This window comes from Pimephales promelas, chromosome 10, assembly GCF_988280905.1.
Source record: "Pimephales promelas chromosome 10, fPimPro1.hap1.1, whole genome shotgun sequence".
Taxonomy (NCBI): domain Eukaryota; kingdom Metazoa; phylum Chordata; class Actinopteri; order Cypriniformes; family Leuciscidae; genus Pimephales; species Pimephales promelas.
The window spans coordinates 25,155,810-25,181,545 of record NC_142778.1 but is presented as its reverse complement, the minus strand read 5'-3'; the positions used below and the strand labels follow the sequence as shown (position 1 = coordinate 25,181,545).

Genomic DNA, 25,736 nt, shown 5'->3' with positions numbered 1-25,736 from the left:
CCAAGTATTAATTTACATTTCTAAGGGTCCTGTCTACAACTGAACTGTTTCCAAGCGAGAGAAAAAAAAAAAAAACAGATTTAACAGACACACCTTCATAAAAGGAGAGGTGAACTGATGTCTTTCCATCTGAGGTTGATCTGAAGTCACTTACCATAGAAAAGTATCGTTCAGGAACCAGGACTGATTTTGAGGTATGTGTGTGTGTGTTTGAGTGTGTCTGTGTTTTCAGGACGCTTTGCATCGAAACGCGTTATTTGTTGGAGTGGAAATGAGACTCGCGTTATTGGAAACAATGTTTATGAAGAGAGTCATATGATATATTGATTATATAGTGAATGTATGAGACAATAGATGAGACAGTGAACAACGGAACAATAAAGCGCTCAAATCACGCGCGTCAGAACGCAACAGAACAATGGCAAACAAATGCTTGAAAGAATGAAATTAGGCGTATTTCATATTGTTTATATACTTGTAAACTTGGATGTGTATATATATATATATACATTTCTTATTTCTGTTTTTTTAAATTATATTATTTTCCATTCTGATCAAAAGTCTACATTTCAGAAAGTAATAATGCATGCAGGTTGAGTAAAAAAAACTATAGTAGTTCAGTCAGCAGCAATGCCAAGCACATGGGACGTGTCATGTCTTGTCTTGTCATTCCTCACTGTACAACAGTCTCTCATTTAGTGTCAACGATTTCCGTTTGTTGTTGCTTTTCTCTTATTCATTCATTCATTCATTAGACCTTCTAATTTACACTAAAGCTATAGGGGAACTTAATAATATTTGTGTATTTCTAAAAATAGATGTTTTAAAGTTATTTTAATTTACTTATTATTTAAATATTGTGTCTACGTGAACATAATCTGAGCGCATGCTCCACAATGACTCTGATTAAGATCAGCTTGTTAGTAGATGTTGCAGTATGTTGTTTAATCTATGAATTGTGAATCGAAACTGGTATTCTGTATTAGAGGGGATGTTGGGGGGGTAGTAAGGGGTTGGTTCCGGGCACATGTGTTTGCAATTTGGAGGCTGTTTTGCAAAACGCCTTACATCTGTTTTTTGATCTTTGAACCAGTCCCCCCACTAGTGCTAGTGAAGCCTTCCCGTTTCTATTTGCCTATCTCTTTATCTGTTTCTCTCTCTCTCACACACACACATGCTATCTATCATTCACCGTGTGTGGTTTCCGTTCTGTATAACCGTGAATGTGACAGAGAAAGTGAGATAGAGAGAAAGACAGAGTCATGACTTCAGACTTCCCGTACATGATGATGCTTGTCTCTTGTGGATGGGTGGGCAGTGGAGTTGAGTGATTAAAGGTTCTCTCGGTAGTCACACGATGTCCTCAGCCTTACAAAACAGCATTTTGGGTCATGGGTTGGTTACATTAAGAGGTGTTGGAGTAACATCCAGTCCAAACTGTTCTGGCTTTCATTTTCCAGTAAGCTCTTACACATGGGGGTCAACACAGGGTGCATTCTGCTTCCTTAATTTGACCTTTCTCAATAGATTTCCTTTGAGATATAGACAATTAAGCCATGTATGTACTTTGACGTAGTTATTAAATGCACTTAATTATTATGAATACTTTGACTTTAGTTTCCTGGTATACTGGGAATTACCTTTTTTTTAGCTATCTGAACACACTGTGAGTCAGCAGCATGCTTGGGTCTAGACTGAATTTGTCTACACTGCATATTGAGTGCATGCTGGTGTGCATTTATATGCAGCATATTGATTAACCTAATGAACATGTTGCTTTAGAGGAAGTACTTTCTGTTGTGGGGCAATGGCATTTCTGTACACTTGAAACGCATTGAAATGGATCTTTGTTTTGGTCTGCGTGTTCACACGTGTGTGTGTCTCCGTGATGCTCAATGTGCTTTGTTCTGTTAAGGCAGAGCTGTTCTTTGACAGGTCTCTTTGTTTTCCCTTGTCTGCCCGTTTATAACGCATACCTTCTCATGTATCTCATATACATATTTGAAATGGTGATAATACATCATTTTAATATGACTGCACATGTGTCTCAGCCGCACAAAGGATTCTGAGCTATATCTGCTCATTAAAGGATGATGTAATATTCATGTAGGGTTTGTAATCATAAAGCACAGAGTGCATGTTTATGTTCTTTGTTTCTCGTTTCCATGGATTTCTGTGGTGACGTTGACACCCAGGGGCTGGATTTTAAGTTGTTATGCTAAACAGCTTGCGTTATGTTTTGTAAGAATAGGTCGACTTTGGGATTTGTTGATGGTTTAAGATGGGAAGTCTTAGAATAGATAGTTTTGCATTCATTATTTTGTCAAATAGAAGTGCACTGCATACTGTGTTTTTGTTGGGGCACGAACAAAGAGTTTTGCCCCAAACCCATTATTAATGTCTCAAGCGTCTTTGGCTTAATGTTAGGTGAGAGGCAGAAGAGGATGGAGAAATGAGATAATATGCAGTTACATGTGTAATGCAGGATTTTGTTTTTAATGAACACGTGTAGAGCGATGTCTTTTGCATTTTTAGTAGGAGAAATTATCCTTGGGAGATTAAATCTGGGTTAGGATGGGATTTATTTAACAGAATCAAAATAGTTTGATTTCATATTTGAATTGCATGCTGTTTTCTATTTGTCTTGATGTTGTGGTTGTAATTTGTGTCATTCATGCCATCATAAAGGTCTGTGTGTAAGCCTAGAGTTTGCACATGAGTTTAGGTGTATGTTTGTGTGAATTATAGATCTGTAGAGTAATCCAGACACAGACAGCTGTCTGTAAATCCTTTAGTCGAATCTGACCAATAGCTGCTTGGCATTCTGTTGCTGACATTGATCCCCCCCCCACCCCCCTTTAAATCAAACAAAGAAACATGAAAATCAGATACTACCACTTCTTTCTCTCAACCGACGTGGTCCAAGAAAGCTCACAGGGCAGAGGGAAGGCTGGACTAATGGATATTGTGTCTGATTCATGACCACAAGATAAATACATCATTCTGTCCTGTGGAACATTTCATATTGTGTTATTAGAAGCCCCAAATGCTTGAGAGGTGTTTTGCCATTGTAAATATAACTAGATATTCTCAGCTTTGTGATGAAAGGACGATAGTCAAAATTGCTAGGATATTTTAATGTGCTTTCTAGTGTGTATCAGGTGGTTCCTAGGATGTTGTAGGTGGTTTTTAGGATATCTTAAGTGTTTGTGAGGGTGCTCTAGATGAAATGTTAACTTGGGTCGCACCCCAAAAGTGGGTTGCAAGACTGGTTTGTTTCGGGTTGCATAGTGTACAGTCAAACAACAACAACAACAACAACAACAAAACTTAGTTCTAAATGGTGGGACTTGAAATATGTGTGTAAATTTCTGTTGACTTAGACAATGTTTCAGCCGCAATGTCTTGATTTATATGGAGCCATATGAGATGTTGTCAGGCTGAATGTCAGTGTCAATATTCTAATTGTTACGAATTCGAAATAAAAAGTCTCACTCACCTCCGAAAAACAAACTTTCCTGTTCTGTCAAAAATTATAAAGTGCTCACTGTAAAAAAAATATTTTCATGATTTGTAATCACAACATTTTTTCTTTTGTCAAATCAACTTCATTTATGTAGTTCAGATAACATATTATTTTGAGTTTCTGATGATTAAATCAATCTCCTTCATTGTATTAAATTTAATTTCATTGAAATGGAAAAATTGCGCTTGCGCGCAAATGTGGAGGGGAGTGTGTCACGACTCACTTCCCTAAAGAAAAAGCAAATGAAATTACAAGTATGCAACGTTTTAGTAACATTGTCAAAAGTCATGGAATTACCAAAATGTACCAATAAATTATGTAACTGGTATGTTGTATGTTTGCTGGAAAGGATTTGCACGTAGGATGTTCATTTTATTCATCAAGATCAGTGTCCATATGTTTAACAGTTTAGATTAGTATTGTGTATACCATGGTAATGGTGGGTTCCATAACCATAATAACCCAAAATACCACTTTATTTGCACTTTGTGTGATTTTCTATATTTTTAAAGACTTTGTGGTGGCTCACACCAACTTACTTTACTGTATTTACAAAAACTAGTTTGGGACTGCTTATAATACTGTTTATTCATCAGCGTGATATTCTTACAGTTTATGCGAAGTAAAGTGGAACGGGACTTATGTGTCAACCATTTTTTTCCGTTACTTGCACCTGTTTTATCATCTTCAGTGGAAAAATCATTGATCTGATGTTTGTTCTTCAACAAGCTCCATGATTTTGAAGTATCATTAATGTCTATGGCACAAATGTTGCAGAAGTTTAGGGTTGCATGATTGTTGAAATCACTAACCCTAGTAGTAATACTTCCTTTGAATGAGCAATAGAGAACAAAAGCACTAACAAAACTTGCTGTCTGTTTTCAAGCAGACACACACAAATGGTATATGCAGACACCTGTAGTTTTTCTTTCTTTCAGGTTAAATACATCTGTCTGTGTGGACAGACAGTGCCTGGTCAGCAGACTCTTTGATGGCTTATCCTCTTTATCATGAAGGCAGCAGTTGGCATTTTGTTGTCACGCCTCTAAAGGGGAGTGTTTGCAGTTTTTAGACTTTCTATATATATGCACTGTGTGTTAAATTGGAAGTTTTCAATGTAAATCTGGATATGTGAAATTATAGATTTAGTTTTTTTCCCTGCCTGTCTGTCACTTTAAGTCATTGTAAAATAGAAACAGGACAGCAAATTATGGTAGGATACTGTAGAATAAGGTCTAGTAATGACAGAACATAGATTCAAAGTCATGTTGCCTACATGAACACCACGGATCAATGTGTCAATCCAGTGTGCGCTGCGATTTCGTTATTTGAAATCATTAGTCAGTAATCCTAAATGTCACATCCTTTTGCATGCATTCACACACACGTTCCCAAACATACATTAGCACCTTTCACACGCCTCTTTAATGTAAGCTGTGACCCAGCAGGTGCTGGCCACAGCTGAGCAGAATCAATGGGCCCTCTGTTTCGCTCGCTTTGTTCTATAGCGCACAGTTGCTGGATCCCTCATATACATACTTACACACACCTGACCCGTTCTGGACAGTTGCTGCACCCCTGATCTAGTCCCCATATGGTCAGGGGTGCAGCAACTGTCCAGAATGGGTCAGGTGTGTGTAAGGAGGATGTAAATGAGGGATCCAGTAACTGTGACCTGAGCATTTAGCTCGCACTGTTTGGCTTGAAGGGATAGGTCACCCAAAAAAATTTAATTCTGTCATCACTTACTCACCTTTATGTTATGCATGAGATAGCAGAAGATATTTTTAAATATTCAAAATGTTGTTTTTTTTTTCATACAGAACGACATGAGGGTGATTTAATGATGAAAGAGTTTTAAGTTTTGGATGATTCGGATTTTAAAACCCAAAAATATTTGTATCGGTATCGGCCTTCAAAATCCTTTATCGGTCGGGCTCTAATATATATGACAGTCCAAATATACATGACAGAATTTGTAATAACTTGAGATAAATTTATATATATATATATATATATATATAAATATGAAACGGCTAATGAAAATGAAATAATGAAACGGCTTCTCTAACCAGAAAAAAATGTAGGACGGGACCTGATTTTGTCTGCCTGTAATTGTTCAGATCGTTGGATCATTATCATTTGCTATTGTTTTGCTCTTTTGTGTGTGTTTTGATTCCATGGTTACATTACTTATCGATTATCACACGACAATGATCCAACAATCCAATCATTTTCCAGATGTACAAATATTCATTTATCATTTATAAAAGCCATTTCACTTGGATGTGACTCACATTAGGAAATCATTTATGTTTAATGCATTAAGTTTCATAAAGAAAAAGAGTGGGAGATGAAGAGTTGGAGCTCCTTTTGGAGCAAATGCTGAGTTAACGTGTACATCCTTAACCAATCCTGACTATAGCCACGTTTTCTTGTCGGAACTTTGCAAGGATCTTATTGATGCACTTTCAGATGGGCTAAATGTGAATTATTACTTTAGTTAATTATTACTTTAGTTAGATTAATCGCATCCAAAATACAATTTTCTGTTTACATAATGTGGGTGCACTGTGTATAATTATTTTGTATAAATATAAATGCACACACATGCATGTATGTGTGTATATACACTCACCGGCCACTTTATTAGGTACCCCATGCTAGTAACGGGTTGGACCCCCTTTTGCCTTCAGAACTGCCTCAATTCTTCGTGGCATAGATTCAACAAGGTGCTGGAAGCATTCCTCAGGGAGTTTGGTCCATATTGACATGATGGCATCACACAGTTGCCGCAGATTTGTCGGCTGCACATCCATGATGCGAATCTCCCGTTCCACCACATCCCAAAGATGCTCTATTGGATTGAGATCTGGTGACTGTGGAGGCCATTTGAGTACAGCGAACTCATTGTCATGTTCAAGAAACAAGTCTGAGATGATTCCAGCTTTATGACATGGCGCATTATCCTGCTGAAAGTAGCCATCAGAAGTTGGGTACATTGTGGTCATAAAGGGATGGACATGGTCAGCAACAATACTCGGGTAGGCTGTGGCGTTGCAGCGATGCTCAATTGGTACCAAGGGGCCCAAAGAGTGCCAAGAAAATATTCCCCACACCATGACACCACCACCACCAGCCTGAACCGTTGATACAAGGCAGGATGGATCCATGCTTTCATGTTGTAGACGCCAAATTCTGACCCTACCATCCGAATGTCGCAGCAGAAATCGAGACTCATCAGACCAGGCAACGTTTTTCCAATCTTCTATTGTCCAATTTTGATGAGCTTGTGCAAATTGTAGCCTCAGTTTCCTGTTCTTAGCTGAAAGGAGTGGCACCCGGTGTGGTCTTCTGCTGCTGTAGCCCATCTGCCTCAAAGTTCGACGTACTGTGCGTTCAGAGATGCTCTTCTGCCCACCTTGGTTGTAACGGGTGGTTATTTGAGTCACTGTTGCCCTTCTATCAGCTCGAACCAGTCTGGCCATTCTCCTCTGACCTCTGGCATCAACAAGGCATTTCCGCCCACAGAACTGCCACTCACTGGATGTTTTTTCTTTTTCGGACCATTCTCCCTAAACCCTAGAGATGGTTGTGCGTGAAAATCCCAGTAGATTAGCAGTTTCTGAAATACTCAGACCAGCCCTTCTGGCACCAACAATCATGCCACGTTCAAAGTCACTCAAATCACCTTTCTTCCCCATACTGATGCTTGGTTTGAACTGCAGGAGATTGTCTTGACCATGTCTACATGCCTAAATGCACTGAGTTGCCGCCATGTGATTGGCTGCTTAGAAATTAAGTGTTAACGAGCAGTTGGACAGGTGTACCTAATAAAGTGGCCGGTGAGTGTATATATATATATATATATATATATATATATATATAAAATATTTATATTTATATATAATATAATGTGTATATATATAAATCTATATTCAGTATATACATGTAAATATTTCTTAAATATATACAAGCATGTGTGTGTATTTATATATATATAAAATAATTATACACAGTGCACCCACATTATGACATTATGTAAACACAAACTTTTTTTTTTGGATGCGATTAATCGTGATTAATCGTTTAACAGCCCTAATTTTTTTTTATAAAGACCTGTATGCCATGTATGGATCTATTCATAGAGGGATTTTTTTTTGTTAAGGTGATGGCAAATTCTCTTTTTGTGTATTAGAAAGCCTTTGCAGGTTCATCACATTCCAGTGGCATGACATAACATGGTGTTGCACTGGCTGAATTATCTCCATTCATGCAGTATCTCTCCTTTTGAGATCCCCTCTCTAATAACATACACACAACAAAACTAACATAATCTACTGTTTATAATACCAACACTGCAGGGATGGAAAGTCACTTTTTTGTCCACTGACACTGTGGCACCACTCAACGTTTTTACCAGCCACTTTCTTGTTTTCAACCGACAATGTGTAACTGCATGTGAAAAATTAATACTTCAAGATCTAAAATACTTAAGCTATTTATTCCATAGGGTAAAGTCTCAAGGTGTGCCTCCTCTAAAAGTGTCCTTGTGAAACCGCATGCTACTTTTATTTACCCGCCATGGTGGCTGGTATAGGTGAAGCAAGTTTACCAGCCACAACACAAAATCACCAGCATTTGGCTGGTGGCTGGTGCTACTTTCCATGCCTGCAACACTGTACACTCAACTCATTGCTTTCTCATTTTACCCTCACTCATGACTGTCATAAGACAGGTTTTATAGTCATTTGGTTTTTGGTCACAGCTGTAACAGAATCAAGAAATAGTTGGAGGTTAAGGACATGTGGGGTTGGCGGTTGTGAGGAACAGGAAGTCGTTTTTTCTTTTGCACTTAGCAAGCCCCACAGTACTGAGAAAAGGCACAAATGAGTATGTTAAGCAGTAGGTGGTGTAAAGGATGTTTAAACACGGATGTCGAGAGAGTGTGATCTTTGGCATCAGATAAAGTCGTGACCCAAGCTGAGTGAGTAAGAGTACAAATATGAAGTGTATGTTGTGCACAAGTGATAGATTTTCTGTTTTTTGTTGTATAGCATACATGATGGATTTGTAGCTATTGGTAATTTGGTACAATGCAGTAATAGACACAATACCAGCTCACATAATCAATAAAGGGGGCACTTACACTACAACATTTTTAACTAAAAGTGGAAAACTTTTTATGCATTTTGGACATTCTTTTTCACGACAACGACTATTTATAAATGCTAAGTTTAAGTTTCAAAGTTTTTGGCAGTTTTTTTTTTCTTCCATTTATCAAAACTTTCATTTGTGTAAACTGGGATGGCATGCATATTATGCTTATTACAGTATTTGACATTGCCAACTACTGGCATGCATGGCTGCTAGAGACAGGCTCCAAAAGAGATCCCATGTAAAAATGCCCAACTTTACAGCAGGAAAAAATGTGTTTACAGCCTGGTACAAAAATTGGTTTAAAAAAACAAAACAAAAATGATTTAGTCTTTTCTTTTGCATCAGTCTCTGACGCTCGTTCGCAAGAGCACCTCGACTCATGCGTATGTGGTGATGACGTAGGAGCTGCGTTCTGACATATGACCTACAAGCAGAGGAAGACACACGTGAGGTCACGCATGCGTTGGAGACTGAAGTGAAGAAATGACTGAATAAAGTCTATATTCAGTTTTTAATTTGGCGCACAACGTATTTTCGTCGCTTCATAAAGTTAAGGTTGGACCACTGTAGTCACATGGACTATTTTAACAATGTTTTTTCCAACATTTATGGGCCTTTAAAGTGTTAATCAAATAGCTGTCAATTTTGGGTGAACTCACTTTAATCCTCTTAAAAGTCCTCATCCATAGTTCCATACACCTAACAATTAAGGGTTAAGATGCTTTCTGAATTACTTTTTTCTTTACAAGGATATTTTCTTTAATTTTAAGAGGAAACTCCCACATTTCTGCGAATTTTTGAGATTTTTCGTGAATACAGTCCTGGAGACTCCCATTTGCAACTGCGTGCTTGCCTTGGACACATAAACAAGTGCTTCCTTTTCCCAGTATGCAGCAGTGTCCTGACATAATTTTCTTGTGGGTTACTTGAGGTCAGGCCTTGAAATGTCAAAGGTCCTGCCTTTAGAATAATTCTAGACCTTTCATCCTGATCCAGCTATAGCCTCATAAAAACAACACGATTTGCCATATTGTATGTCAACATTGTTTCATTAATCAAGTCTATTGAATTATTGACTTTGCAGCATGTAGTATTTTTGACATCCACAGACACCAGAGAGCAGCACAAGGAATACATATTGTATTTTTTTTTAGTTCAAACGTGAGAAATATATGTCAGTCCAGATGCACTTATCTCTTTTGACCTGATTCCCATGTTTATTAGTGTATAACAGAGCTCGTATGCACTGTAGCAGACACACAACCCCCAACAGCAATGCCCAGGTGGGTCCACAGATGGCATGAGTGCAGGCGCTGTGTTGGTGTTTTGTCTCAGCATTGGCATATGGACTATCGGTTTTTATTGTTATTTTGTAGTTCGAATGTAGTGAGTTGTAACAGGGTTGTGCTTTGTACAAGTGACTTGTTTTAATCATACAGACTATAGATGGTTGTTTAGGCTTCAACATTATTGGCGTGGAGTCCGGTTATTTTCTGATTTTCATTTGAATGGCTAATGTGAAGCAGTTTAATACTGTAAGATTAAGTGTCTGACCTCTGACCCTTCAAGAGAAGCCCATAAATGTTGATTTCCCTGTGCTGTGGAAAACCTTTGGTTTATGAGATTTAACATTTTCCACTGGCCCAGCTTAATTAAATAGATGACTTTCAGCTTAAAAATCAGTTTGACTGTGTTTTTTGCTGTTGTCTTCTCATTTTAAGAACCAAGCTTTGCATTATTGTGTGCATCGATTGGCTAAGTGTTAACGTAGAAGATAACTCTTTTATTATAAATAATAACGGTGACTTGACTATACAAATAATACTAAAAATCAGACCCCTGTTTTAATTTGTAATTGTATGTATAGTATTACCAAGATAAGAGTGAGTCCATTTGTTTATGTGGCCACAGACATATTTAGCCTGGACTATTCATTTACAGGATTACATGTAATCAGTTTCAGATCTCTAACTGGTTAGTGGCGGTCTGATTCATTCCTGTTATGAGAAGACAGGCGGTTCATGAGAAAATGAGGAGGAGAAATGAATCGTCTAGAGAACTGTTGAAACGAATTGATACCTCTGTGGTCTGTAATGACTGGAGGGTGGGATGTGGGGGATGGTCCGGAAAGGCCTTCTTGCCAGAAATTGGGTTTAGTTGTGTTTACAAAAGGGTTTTCTTGAGTGGTAAGTTAGAAATGAATACATTATTAAGAATAGGTGAAAGTGACAGCACTAACAGTACTAGTGAAAGGGATTTTGGGATCGGGGAGGGGCTAATGTACCCTCCTGCCGTGTGTAAACGGTGCCCAATAAGGGTCAGATGGTGCAATAGACTGCCAGCTGCTCCCTTCCTCCCTGCATCTCTCTATCCGTAATGAGAGCGGAACAAAGAAGTGGCATCCTTTCCACCTCCTCCTCATCTCTCTCTGTGTGTGTCCCAGTACTTGAGTCTCACAAATAGCTTCATTTTCATCTCCAAAATGTGACCAAAATGGCAAGGGATTTTTTTTTTTTTTTTTTAAATTTTAGAGTTTGTCTTGTTTCCTGTTATTGCCGCCCCATGTCTTCGTTCAAGGTCTGAGTGTGTGGGCATGGGAGAGATGACTGGAAAAGGAAGCTAAGAGTGATTGATTGATTAAGGTGCGGCTTCCTTCTGTTTTGTCCTATTATGATGTAGGCCATACAATTAATCAAATTCTTTAAAAACAAAACAAATCCAAATACATATTGGGCCATATTGTTGAAAGTATTGCTGCAATCTGTATTGAAATTCCCTATCATGCTGTTGGGGTCACATTTCAAGCCTGTGATTCGTGGATGTCATTTTTAGAAATAAGTCATGCAACGGCATGAGTCTTAGCAAATCTGCACAAACAATGTTCCAAGTATATATCCAATTAGAAATGGATATTCATGATGTCACTGTAGTGGTTATGGCCAAAGGGAGGTTTGGGTGTTTTCTTTTCTGCAGTTCCTCAGCTTTTTGTGTTGTGTGTGTGTGTTGTGTGTGGGTTGATAAGGGCCACCCAAGTCATTATAAACTCTTTTTTTTTTTTTTCAAAATTCCACTGAACTCTCCTTTTGTGCCTTAATTGCTAGAATCCAGGCAATGCAGTTACCGAATTATTTCAAAGTTACAATTTAAAAGAACTGTTGTCTGTCTGTCCCTTTAACACAATGTAAATGCTATTCACTAGTTATGTGCATGTCTTCAGGAAGTATGGACTGCATCTTAGTACCAAATAAAATGGTCTTGTTGTATTGGGAGGAACTTGAAAGTTACAGTGTGTTTTGCAATGAACTGTTTTAAAAGATCAAGGAAATTTAGTTTTGTAATAATATACCAGTCTCTTGCAATGTCACGCATATTGCCTATAATTTTGAAGACCGATTAAGAATAAGTCTTGTACAAGTTAAGTTTAATCACTTGAATTAGGGTTATATTTTCAAATGATTTTATCTAAACGTCTATTTCTTGAATTTTAAGCCTTAAACTCAAGTGGACCATGAACAAAAGCACTGCAGCTTTTAAACATTAATGCAAATCTGGCTGACATGCATGATCGCCCATATGTATTGTGATGTTAAATGAGTGCTGTTCCCTTCATGTGCAAGTCTGGGCTGGAACAAGGTACAAATCTGAGGACTGGCAAACAGATGCCTGCCTAACACCCAGTCACAGTTTACAAGCATTCATAGTACATGCACAAACACAGGTATGCATGCAAATAAATGCTCGGGTGTATTATTATCAATGCTCAATCGACCTGAAAATATATTGAAATGCTCAGCCTTGGTCCCACCCCTGTGTTTAGTGTTGTGGTGGTCACCATAGAGGCGTCTGTACTCTGTGCAGGGTTGAAGAGTGCAGCTCTGTAATTAAAAGCTAGATCTGGGCCTTTTATTAAATGCACTTGTCCTGCAGGGCTCCATGTGCAGAGACTTATAAGCATATAAGCAGTACACAAACCTTGCAAAAAGTGTTGTTGATACTGGAATTGAAGTGGTATGTAGTTCTAGAAATGGTTATTTACATGTTAAAGCGAAAGATCATGCAAAAATGAAAAAGCTGTTATTATTTAATCTCTCTCATGTTCCAAACCTGTACGACTTTTCCCCTTTTACCCATTTTTTATTACAGTGAATGTGGGTTTGGGGAAAAAAAGCATGTAAAGGTGCTATAAAAGTGTTCTATGACTTTTGGGGCATATTAACGCAATATGATAGCTTTGTGAGAAACAAACAGACAGTAAGTCTTTATTTATTGATAACCTTATTGATAACCGCTTACTTTGTAAGATCAACGATTGAAGGAATGAAAAAAACTGAATCAGTCTGATTTGGTGACTAATAATTCAGGGGTGAGTTTGCCAAAGACTTTGGTCGCAACTTCTGTTGATACAAACACAATTCAGCTGAACTTGTGAACAGAGTTGGCTAATGATGATTTTTGGAATCACACCCCAGAGCGGTTTGGTCAGCTGAATCAATTTAATCATTCAAAATATTCACATCAAAAGAATAATTGTCATTTTCAGGTGAACTATGCTTTTAACTATAAGATCTAGAGCCCGACCGATAAAGGATTTTGAAGGCCGATACCGATATATCGGCCGGTATTTTTTATTTTTTTTTCAGAAATGCACTACAAAACATTAACAGATTTCCCTAACATTAGTTATTTGTAGTTATTTATGAATTTTAACTAAAATAATATGATAATGCATTTTAAAAAGGAACTTGTTTCTTTTATTGTCACAACAGAACAGACTGATTATAGTGGTATTAGCTAGCTTTGTGGTTAGCTAGTCTATGATGAGCCATAATTTAGCAATGGATAACGTCATACTGCAAAGTGTAAAACATACATTTTCAATATAACAGGCCAAGGAGAGATGATACTTCTCATTGCTATAACTGTCACGCGCTATTAAAGAAATACTTCAGTCACATTGTCAAAAGTTAAAAGGACAGTCAGTCAACTACACTATAACAGTGTAACGTAATTATTACTAGCTAATTCCGCTTCACTCTCGGCTTATTTAACAGCAGCTAAACTGGACGTGATAGTCACAAATTGTGTCATGCTTATTTGAATTAAGAGAACTGATGGGATGTTCTTTTAATTGTTATTCAAGCAATGTATGAGGTGTAGAGTGCCCTCTGCTGCACAAACTATACAACTCCAACACTCATGACGTGGTTGAAGCGTGTTTCGTCCGTTTTTATTTGATTATTGAAATATTCATTTATCGGCCATTATAACTGCCGATACTGATAGTTTGGAAAATGCCTAATATCGGCCGATAAATCGGTCTGGCTCTAATAAGATCATTATACCATGTTGACTTGAGAAATGTTAAGAGTTTGTGAAACCCTCAGCACAAACTTTCAACACATTCTGATGTCAAAAGGAACTTTAAGTGCAGATAAACACATTATACAGCTACCTTTGACGCACAGCATTAGGGTAATAACACCAGCAACACTTTCCCTAAGGTATTCTTCGTAAATGCATAATGAAATTACTGGTTGTAAACACTGAGGTGATATGCATGGGCAAACATATCAGAACAGGAAATGCTAAAGTTATTGTAATAAAATACAAAAGCACGTGTGTTGAAACTCAGTTAAGTGTATTTGAACAGTGACAACTGTGGAAAAAGGCTGTAAGCAAACATGGCCTATGAAGAGTGTTGATTTTGTCCTTGAAGGAGTGCCATACATTTTAAGCAGTGACATAATTCACCCTTGGGTTTGAAGCATTCGCACTGTGTTTGGAATGTCCTCATATTGTTCCTTAAAATTAAATTATGTCAGGACAGTGAAAACTCAAGCCTCGTGCGTCGTTCTGGTTGTTGACGTGAATGACCTCTAGTGGTCAGCAAATGAACTGCAGCTCAAATTGTACACTACGTAGGCTACTTGGACATTCTGTAATAAACTACAGTGTTGGTATTTTTATTTCCTTCATGATTTGATATAAATGCAGTATGCCATCTTATACACCGAAAAACCTGCACTGTTTACTCTAAATCGATTACATATTTTTAAGGTTATTAGAAGAATGTAAAATAAGTACATTGAGAAATGTGTTAAAAAATAACACCCCTGATTTATGTGCACTTTGAAATATTGAATACATTTCTATAGTCCCATCTCGTTTAATATTTTCCCCAAAGTTTAAAGCTCAAAAGCTCAAAGTTTATTCTATATATGGAAGCGCACCTGTGGGAATTGTTTAGTTGGGAGTGTTCATCATTTTATTGGCGTGTATTTGAGGCCACACACTCTTTGATGTTTCTGTCTCGGGTGATGAAAGATTAACCGGGATGTTTGAGGGAGCTGCTCTGGCAGGGGTGGGTGGGCGGTTAGATAATAAAGCATCAGGCGGAGTCAGAAGAGCTGTTTATAGTGCACAGCGCTCCATCGGAGATACAGAGCTGCAGTTTCATCTAGCTGTGGGAAGTAGTTCCTAATATCCTGAGATTTCGAATAACCCTCAAACGCAGAGATGACAACTATGTTCAGATACCCAGTGTTTCCAGTCCTTCCAGGTGAGATTTGGAGGGGTGAAATGTATGCGAGAGTAGATAACATGCACTTTTTGGAAATACAGTGCAATTTTAGGTTTAATGTATAAGTGAAAGTGTACATTTTTAGATACTGTGTCCTTAAATGTTTTATTTATTATTACCTTTTCACTGCATTTTAAATAGTCCTGCAAAAATATCTTAATTGAGGTTAAAAAAGTATAATTTGATGTTATTTATATTTTTTTATTGTTAATTATAATAGTTAAATGGAGAAAAAATATCTAAATTCTGAGTTGACCTACATGTACAAAATGTTTTTCACATAGTTATATGTGTCACAGATACTAAAACGTAAAGCATTTCAAGTGGCGTTTATCATATTTATTCAGATATAGTTTATCAAATTGCTGTGTGATGATTGGCATTTGCTTGTTTGTTAGTGTAAAACTAACGTCTACTATCAATCCAGCTGTAAACACATAACCGTGTGAGAGAAGTCACATGGGCTCATCATTCATCTTCTATTTAACTTGATCAGATAAACCAATGAGAGAGATTTTTATTGCCTGATATCGGTATCGATTGTCTCGGTGAAACTAAATGTGTGGATTTCCCCCTATATATCCTACTATTATTATTATTAATATTATTATATATTTTTTAAATATGTATTTTGATCCCATGGGCAATTTTGGCATTAGACTAACTTAATTCTTTATTGTTTTATGTCAAAATATTGTTTTATATTAAACATATTAAAAGACATGCCGATACTCTAGGAAATGTGGTTTATGCTTTTCAAACACCGGATTTGTCAAGTAATTTTTACTTGGCATAATTGTGTCATCTATGCATATTGCTATCTTTGTAAACACATTAATCAATGTGCTGTTTTTGTCATGACTGAGGTTTGTGTGCATACTAATTACATCTGTATTAGGTAATAAGCACTTTTAAAGTTTTTTAATTTAATTGCAGCACCTTTTGTTTATATTGTAACATGTTAAAATGTATGTCTTTTTCTCAGGTCTGGACCAGGCAGACATACCAGAGGGACTGTCCCGTGTGCGGAGCATTATGGCAGAGCCGGACTATATGGACAGTGATGGCGATGACCTCATTAAGCCCAAGAAACTCCTCAACCCAGTGAAGTCCTCCAGAAACCACCAGGACCTACACAGAGAGCTCCTCATGAACCAGAAAAGGTGACGCACGTACAGCCTACGTTAGATCAGTCCTCCTACATCTGTACTTTTTTTCTCTCTGTCTTTCCTTTCAGATTTCACTGTTTGTTTTTGCTCATATGTTCATTTTCATCAATTATCTGATCATGATGTGTGGGCGCGCGTGTCAATTATAAACTCTTTTATTTATGATCTTACACCTGAAACAAGTCCTAATTTTTCATATAAGGGGTGATATGAAAAAAATATTATATAACATAAAAAATATCTCACCACATTTGGTCTTGATCAATCAGAATCAAACATCATTCATACATCTCTGATAAATGCCTATATGACTTGTTTCCGTCATATAAAGATCCATTCCACTGTTGCACAGCTCTTAAAAAAGTTAGTCTTTCTGAAAGCTGATGCTACTCAGAGGACTTTCAGGATAAGATGAATGATTTCCCCCTGGCAGATCCCTCTGTGCTTGTGTGCTGTATCTAGGCAGACAGGAACCGGGAAAAAATGCTCTGGAAACAATAAGTTTGAGTCACTCGTTCTAGTCATCTCTGCCTCATCTGTTTTCTCTCCGTCTCATATTCTCATTGGTGATGAATTGTGACAGCAAGTGTATACACATGCTCCCTATTATGTAAAACAGTTTTTTCTTTTGCATTTGGAAGTTATTAGGAAGATCCCTTGAGGGTAGAAGTTGTTCTTGCAGCTTTGATGCGAATAAAAACTGATATGTCACACAGCACAAGTCATTTATGTTGCAAGAAACGTATAACGCACACGAAGTCTCGGTTACCAGCATGATTACATAAAGTCCTGTCCTCTGATTCTCACCTCCCACATTAGTTGCGCATGTAGAAATCTGTTTGTGTGGGAATAGAGAATCCAAATCCTCCGCTGGGGATCTATTCCAGTAATTTCCAATCAGGGGTAAATGGATACTTAAGCAGGTTCCAGGCGTTGTACTTGAAAATTTTGCTTTGTTATTATTTTTTAATGTAGGTCTACTGATTTGTAAAATAATGTTGCTTGTGTTGCATGCATAATTTATTGTATTCAGTCTATACAATTTAGAAATATATTTTCTTGGGTGAGAAAAATCTCCATGATTTCCCCCAGAATAGTAAAAATTTATGAAAGACACACAAGGGCAGGTTTTGTATTAAAGCGAGAGAACGTGTATAGAATGTATTCGTTAAACATTTTTGTTTTTGTTGTATAAATAAAATATTAAATTAGACTCCAAGTAGGGAAGGAAGGCAGTGATTCCTTGAGAAACTGGATGACAAAATAATAGAGCCAGACCGATTTATCGGCAGGCCGATATTATCGGCCGATATTTGGCATTTTCCAAACTATCGGAATCGGCAGTTATAATGGCCGATAAATGAATATTTCAAAAATAAAAACGAACGAAACACTCTTCAACCATGTCATGAGCGTTGGAGTTGCATAGTTTGTCCACCAGAGGGCACTCTACACCGTCCCTGTTGGCAACACTCGTGTATAACGCACCACACATCCTGCAACCTGCTGATCCAGGTAGCTTATAAGGCAATGTAGGGACTAATTATTATTTTATTTATCAGAACTTTAATATATTTTGGATGTTTCTCTGTTCTGTTGTGACAAGTTTCTTTTTAAAACGCATTATCATATTATTTTAGTTAAAACTCATAAATAACTACAAATACCTAATGTTAGGGATATCTGTTAATGTTTTGTTGTGCGCTTTTGGAAAAAGATTTTTTTTTTAAAATATCGGCCGATATATCGAAATATCGAATTTTAAAACCAACAAATATTTGTATCGGTATCGGCCTTCAAAATCCTTTATCGGTCGGGCTCTACAAAATAATCCATATTTCAAAAATAAAACCACGCAAATATTACAAAATGTGACATTAAACATTGTATAAATCACTCGTTTTTCTAAAGTAACATTTTCCAAAAAATTGTGGTGGGTTTGTAGGGGTGTTACTAGAGATGCACCGATATGAACATTTTGGCCGATAACCGATAATTCTTTATATTTGAAAGCTATATTCAAATTCGATATATTGGCCGATAAATCCTAATCCAAATTTTTATATAATTTTAGAGAGCCTGATTACAAAAGTCTCACCATTAAAAGCCATATACCAAGCACACAATTATAATGTTTTATGTAGCTTATATGACAGACTTGCATTACATATGTTACACTTAACTGTATTTTCCTTTTTTGAAGTGATTTAAATCATTTTCAATCAATTCAAAAACAAGTGTCTCAGATGCCAATACCGATATGGTGGCCGATATATCGTGTAACGTTTCGGTACGGATGTATATACAGTATCTCCAGTGTAATCAAACTTTTTTCTGCAGATTGCAGATGAAGTTTAGCTCTTTAGCTACTTTTGGGCCAGTCATTGACTGTCCATTGTCCCTGTTAAATAAACCAAACCCTTTAGGGGCACTTTAGGCGTTTTAGTGGCGATGAAGTGTTTTTACGAATGGGGTCGTGGAGATACATGAGATCTAATCACTGCACAGGCCTGGAGATCATGAACACCCTCAAGAAAGGGGCTCTAATTTCTCATTTTTTTCCTTGAGATGTTACAGAGTCTTACTTCATAGAGAGTTGAGATTTGAGGGTGTGTACTTGTTTTGGTTGAGGAAAAGGGAACATTTCCACAATCTAAATGGGATTAGTTCCAGATGTGGTGCTCAAGGGGATGCTGAAAGATGGAGAGTTACATAAGAAGGATTACAGCATCCCCTAGACTTCCCTCCTACCCTTTCTATGTTCTCTTTCTCTGACACCCACCTTCTGTCTGCCTCCTCCCACGCTGCGGTACACTAATACTCAAAGTGTTTCATACTCAGAATTGTGAAATCAATTCTACAGCCAGGGCAGAAGGTGAAGAACAGAGAGTGATGGAGAGATGGAGGTCAGGCTATATATAGTCTGTTGCATCATATACGTATTAGATAATGTATCGGGTTGCGCGGCAGGGTGGTCTTTTATGTAATCGAGGCAGGCCTTTGCGTTGTTTCTTTTTTGTCTCTATTCATCTGTCTCATTCGCTTTTTTTTCTGTTATATTGCCCAGCAGTCTGTGATGAGTAACTACAAATAAGGACAAAGTGTCTGCTCCTAGCAGTTTCCAAGGGACCAGTGTGTTCCAGAAAACGGCAGTGTTTTATAATCGGTGACGACACACACCAGCATTCCTGAAGATGTTTGTACCTTATCCATTCACAGAACAAAAGTATTTTTAATCTCTTCATCCCAGGCACAGCTACAGTCTTAAAGGGATAGTTCACCTTAAAAGTAAACTTTGGCAATCTGTATGTCATTCAAAGCAGTATGTCTGACTTTCTTCTAAATTATATTCAAAACAACATTGGAACCCATTGATTTTCAATGTATGGGCACTAAAAACAACACTGATGAGAATAACGGTGAGCCAATGATGACACTTTTTTTTGTGGATGAACTATAATTTTACATAGTGTCTGGCAAGCCGATTTATTATCCTTAAATATATTGTTCAAAAGAAAAATAGCTTTTAAATTTAAATATAGTTGAACTATTTCTGAACAACAATGAGACTATAAACATAAAACCACACCCATGGACAAGTACACATCCTTATCTTAATACCGGCTCAAGGAAACAATGATAGTTTTAGACAGTTTACTTTTAAAGATAAAAAGATAAAAAGTCCGCTAGTCAGATTAATGTACCGACCAGCAAAGCTCAAGAGGCCAATGAAGATGGAAGAGTTGACTTAGAAAAGGCTGCATGTTGTTTAAGCCTGAATGTGGGAATGGGTCTATTTATTCTTTCCTTACTGAAATAGTTTAAACCAGCTGTCTCAAACTCAGCTTCGGAGAGCCACTGTCCTGCATAGTTTTTCTAGTAATCCTGAAGACTTTGATTAGCTGGGTCAGGTGTGTTTAGTTAGTGTTTGAGCTGGGCTTTGCTAGGCTGTGGCATAGATATCCATAATAAAGGCTAAATGTCTAAAGGCTAATTTTTTTTAAACGATTTTTAAACGGTTTGGTTCGTTATAAACATCAGAGATGTAGTTATGACACTACATGCTTATGAATAATAAGTGTATACATAAATAATAGCCAACATTTGTAAGAAACCAAACCAAAGTTTGTTAATCAGTATCCAGTGAGCAAAAATGTCCAAAAGACAAATTGTACTTCTTTTGTTGTGACGAAAACAGACCGTTTTATTAGTTTCCGCTTGGCAACACCGATTGCTAATGGATTCAATCATTAATAAGGTCTGTGCCCTGGATCATAAACCAATGCATTGTTTATTCTTATCAGGTTTGTGGCATGTAGCTGATCTGTTATTGCACTCATAGTTACCTGCACAACAGACACATTCCAGCCATGTGATTAATGTCTGATGTGCTGCTGTTGTTCTTATCTCTCAGAGAAGAATGAATAGTTGGAGGGAGAAAGTAAAATAGTGTTCAGAAAGTAAATCAGTTACATGACGCAGAAATGGTTTTTATTTTTTTTATTTTATTTTATTTATTTGGAAGCCTTATATTTAACCGCTATCCAATTTGCCAAAACATTTCGTCTCCTATTTTCCCAGCTCTGATATTCCCATTAGCTCCTCTAGTTTTTTCTTCATACTAGTCTAGACAAGTCTACAAGGTTTGGAAGGATTTACAAAGCAGTCAGCAAGTCTCTGGTGTGCCAGGCAGAGAGCTGGATCGTGTTAAAAATAATACAGCAAAAGAGGACTTTTTGTGTTGTTGTTTATAAAGGTTATTATATAGTATATATTAATATTTTATATTAGCTTTTTTATATTTTCATTTTTCATTTTCATTTTAGTTGAGTTGTAATAATTTTATATGCTAAAAATAAAGCTGAAACATTTTTTATGTATTTTTTTTTTTTACAAAATGTTTTTTTAGAACTTCAATTTAAACATCAGTTATTTGCTATGGTAACATAGTTTAAGTTTTAATATTCATATTTTAAATTATATCATTTTTGTTTCAATTGAAACTATTATTTTTATTTCGACGGAAAATTAGTTCAATAGTGGTTTTTTATAAGCAATGTGAAATCATTTATGAATTGTTACATTAGCCGGGCATTTTGAATAAATATTATATTGTAGTTATTTATCATTGAATTGTTTTATTCTTCTCATCCATCTACCCTTTTAGATTTCACATCAGCATCGGTCAATCACTTCAGTTGACTCTTTTTCCAAATATGCCTGATGCGTTTCTCTGAAGTCCATTACAAATGAGTTAACTGGAAGTGTTTCATAAACAACTGGTTTTAGGCTTGTTCATTTTGAGAAACATGAGATTGAGAATTACGCAACAAAGATGTCACAGCAAAGTACTGTAATTTAAATAGTTAATCTCCATATGCTCTAAATGTACAGCAGCTTCTGGACATTATGAACCAATTTCAATCCCTAAAACCCACCCGGGAATCCATCCATCCATACTGGATTACAACTATTTGGGGCAATCAGGATTTTCAGTCACATTATGTAACCCTATATGCATTATTACCCTGTGTGCTAGAGTCATTTTGCCCTTTCATTAAGTCAGATCTCTTAACAAAATCATGAAATGGATTATGTTATAAGTGATCAGATTTTTTTGATCGATCAATTGTGGATCATAAAAACATAATCAAAAAACTTGCTTTGAAGGACTTGAGCCATATATGTCTACACCAAACGTGACCGTTGCAGATCCATTTATTCTTTGTGTAAAAATGTTGCTGCAATTACAGTATTTATAAAAACTTGAAATTTGTTGAGAGACTTTAAAGGAGTAGTTCACTTTAAAAAAAACTTTTGCTGATAATTTACTCACCCCCATGTCATCCAAGATGTCCATGTCTTTCTTTCTTCAGCTGAAAAGAAATTAAGGTTTTTGATGGAAAAAATTCCAGGATTTTCTCCATATAATGGACTTCAATGGGAACTAAATGGTTCAAGGTCCAAATGAGAGTTTCAGTGCAGCTTCAAAGGGCTTTAAACGACACCAGACGATAAATAAGGGTCTTATCTATAGCGAAAAAATCGCTCATTTAAAAAATAAATAAAAAAGTTTACGTTTTATAAGCACAAATGCTCACCTTGCTCTGTTCTGTGATGAGCGTTCGTGACTCTCCTGTTCAAACTCGTTCATCAAAATGAACAAATCTTTATCGAGTCATGACTCGAAGGGTCCTAGATAAGACTCTGATTCATCGTCTGGTGTCGTTTAAAGCCCTTTGAAGCTGCACTGAAACTCTCATTTGGACCTTGAACTGTTTGGTTCCCAATGAAGTGCATTATATAGAGAAAATCCTGGAACGTTTTCATCAAAACCTTCATTTATTTTCGACTGAAGAAAGAAACACGTGGACATCTTGGATGACATGAGGGTGAGTAAATTATCAGCAAAAGTTTTTTTTAAAGTGAACTACTCCTTTAAATGTCCAACTAAACTTAATATTTTAAATTAAGCACAAACACATACTTTTTAACTTGAAGCAACACATTATTTCTTATTCTAATATTGAATTTTAAGTTGTGATAAATAATCACAGCACACATTTTTTACACTGTAGCGTGAACGCTTGAAGTTTGTCAGAAACAGAACATGGCATCAGTTTACTGTCATGAATATGTTGTGTCGTGCCCCATCCAGTGTAGACAGCATCACTGATTATAATGGGTTCTACTGTATTTGCTTTTGCCGAGCTGTGTCGCGCCGCTCACATCCTTTGTAGACCCAGTGTTAAACTTTAGGGTGGCTTTCCTAGCAATGGGCCAGAACACTGCATAGCAACACCCTGGTAAACAACCATATCACTTTTGCATCATGGTGACGAGTTTTGCAGTGTTTAATAACCACACAATTTTTCAGTAAATGTTAAAAATCTATTTACTTTTTGTTAAGTGTCTTCATCATCTCATTTTATTTATTTATTATTACTATTTAATCACAGGGGCCTCGCACCACAGAATAAACCAGAACTCCAGAAAGTTATGGAGAAGAGGAAGAGAGACCAGGTGCTTAAGGCTCAGAAAGAGGAGCAGGAGGCACACCAGAAAAGGACGGACCTTGAGATCGAGCTCATGAAGAGACGAGAGACGCTCGAACAGGTATGTCCCCTCACATCCCAAGACATAGGCGTACAATGAGCAGATCCAGAAATGATTGACCAAAATGATCTTTTTTTCTGTTTAGCTGGAACTGGATCAACATAAGAATGAAGAGGAGCAAGAAAACACTCCAGAGTTTGTCAAAATGAAAAGCAATCTGAGAAGAACCAAACAGGAAGTGGACGGGCAGGAGCGTTCCACCTAGAAACAGTTTCCATGGCACATTTGTTGACATGGCAGCTGGACTGTGGTTTATGGGGGTTTCCTGGTGTTCCTCCCCCATGTGTCCCTGTGAAACAAGTGACTAGACGAACTGTTCCTGTTGCCTGCTCGCAGACGCAACCAGTATTCACGCAGCCTCTTTTCCTGAACAACAATCACAAATAAAGAGGAATGGAGAATAAACAACAAACACACATACAGACACACACACAAACTCTTGCACATGGGCGCAGCCTCTTTGCCACTGGTTGACCGGCTTCAAAGAACATGCATGGCGGAACAAACAAAGACCACGTAATTACTTTGATGTTGGGTATTTTTGGGGGGTTTTTTGGAGGGGGGCACATATTTTACTGTTTTATTTTCAAAACCTAAAATGGGACACTGGATGGACTTTTAAGCCAAAACAATCCTCTTTTATTTATGTTAAGCATAAGCTTTTGTTCAAAAGGGCTTCTCAAGACATTTTCTTCATGGATGATGATTAAAAAAGAAAGGAATATAAAGTTACAACAATGCAAATTGTGATGCATCCTGCTTGCTTTTTATGAATTGTAATATTTGTGCGCTCCCTTTGCTAAATTTCATAAGCAATACTAGTTCTAGTTTTGTGAGTTTTCTTTGCAAATATTTTTGTTATACCTTTTTTAATGAATACGTTACTAATACGTTAATACATTTTAGTTCAATGTGATATTAAACGCAAGCGCATGTGTTTTTTCCCACTTGAATGCTAGTTGAAAGAGAAGATGATATGTTTATTAAAAAAGAAAGACACATGGTTTTGTGTAGATTTGAGCCAATAAATAACCACTCCTTGTGTTCCCTAAAACCTTCTTTTAATAAATATTATTTTATCATGTTGAATTTATATAATTTGATGTCTATGAATCTCTGTGTAACCGAGAAGTGTAAGTGATCTTATAAAAGAAGTAAGATTTTTATGCAGATGATGAAGAAAGTGGATGAGCAAGTGGAACAACAACTTTGAATTCTGCAAATTTCAAGAAGAAATGACAACAAGGTCTGCAACTCCCACAACATAAAATGAGACTTTTTATATAAACATGAGTGTAAATGATTCACAAGTTACAGTTTCTAAAAGCATTTTGCTTCATTTTGTATCTGATATTGCAGAATACATGTTTAGTTTAATGCAGAGATGCAATGTAGAGACACTGACGACTCTATTACAGTTTTTTTCGATTGCTAAACCACAGTGGAGCACAACTGGAGCTACATGTGCAAAACTAACTATAGTCTGCACAGCAGCAGTTCATGTGGACCAAACTCTAGATCATTTTTCATTGCTTGAACACGGTTTTCAAAACTCTACACACTTATCCCATGACTTTAACCACAACCTGCACAACACTGTGGATTTACAACACTTTGTTCAAATGCTAACACACTGCTGTCAAAACTGTGAACCACTCCTTCAAAACAGAATAAATTTCAGCCTTGTGCCTTTCACACACTGCTGATGTTCAAACAATTTCAGCTGAAAGGCTGAAAACTTGTGGCCTAATGCTTGAGAGAGGCAGGGTTACAGTATGTACTTTTAGTTTCTACCTTTTTTTTCTCATTGCTGTAATTCTGTAAATTACTACAGACTATTGAAGCAAACTGCTAATTTTCAATTGTTATGTTTTAAAAATGTAAATCTATCAAATGAAAGAATGTCACTCTTTTCTTTGAAGAATATATTACTTTATATGAAGTCTGAAATTGTTGAAACTGTAAAGATGAAAAGTTAGTATTTTCTGCATTGGGGTTTGATGCTACTGTTTTTCCTCTCAGTGTGTTCTGAGTGACAGTGTGTGTTATCTCAGTGAGGGTTGTGCATAGTGTTGTGCACACTGAGCCTATTTTGAGCCGTGTGTTAGGAGTTGTGCTCAGGTGACTGTTGATAATGCAGACTGTAGTTAGAGTTTTGCACATTTAGCTCCAGTCGTGCTCACTG

The 25,736-nt window shown here is 36.9% G+C and overlaps 1 protein-coding gene across 2 annotated transcripts; it reads left to right on the top strand.

Moving 5' to 3' along the window:
• Positions 1–23,893, top strand: fam107b (family with sequence similarity 107 member B). Of its 2 annotated transcripts, none has more exons than XM_039650451.2 (4): positions 1–194; positions 16,252–16,429; positions 23,395–23,551; positions 23,637–23,893. In XM_039650451.2, exons 2-4 carry the CDS (start codon positions 16,302–16,304, stop codon positions 23,754–23,756), a joined length of 405 nt encoding a protein of 134 aa, XP_039506385.1. In that variant the 5' UTR covers positions 1–194; positions 16,252–16,301; the 3' UTR covers positions 23,757–23,893. The 2 variants fall into 2 exon arrangements, with proteins under 2 accessions (XP_039506385.1, XP_039506384.1); XM_039650450.2 differs by lacking the exon at positions 1–194 and adding an exon at positions 15,090–15,245.
• The last annotated feature ends 1,843 nt before the right edge of the window (positions 23,894–25,736 follow it).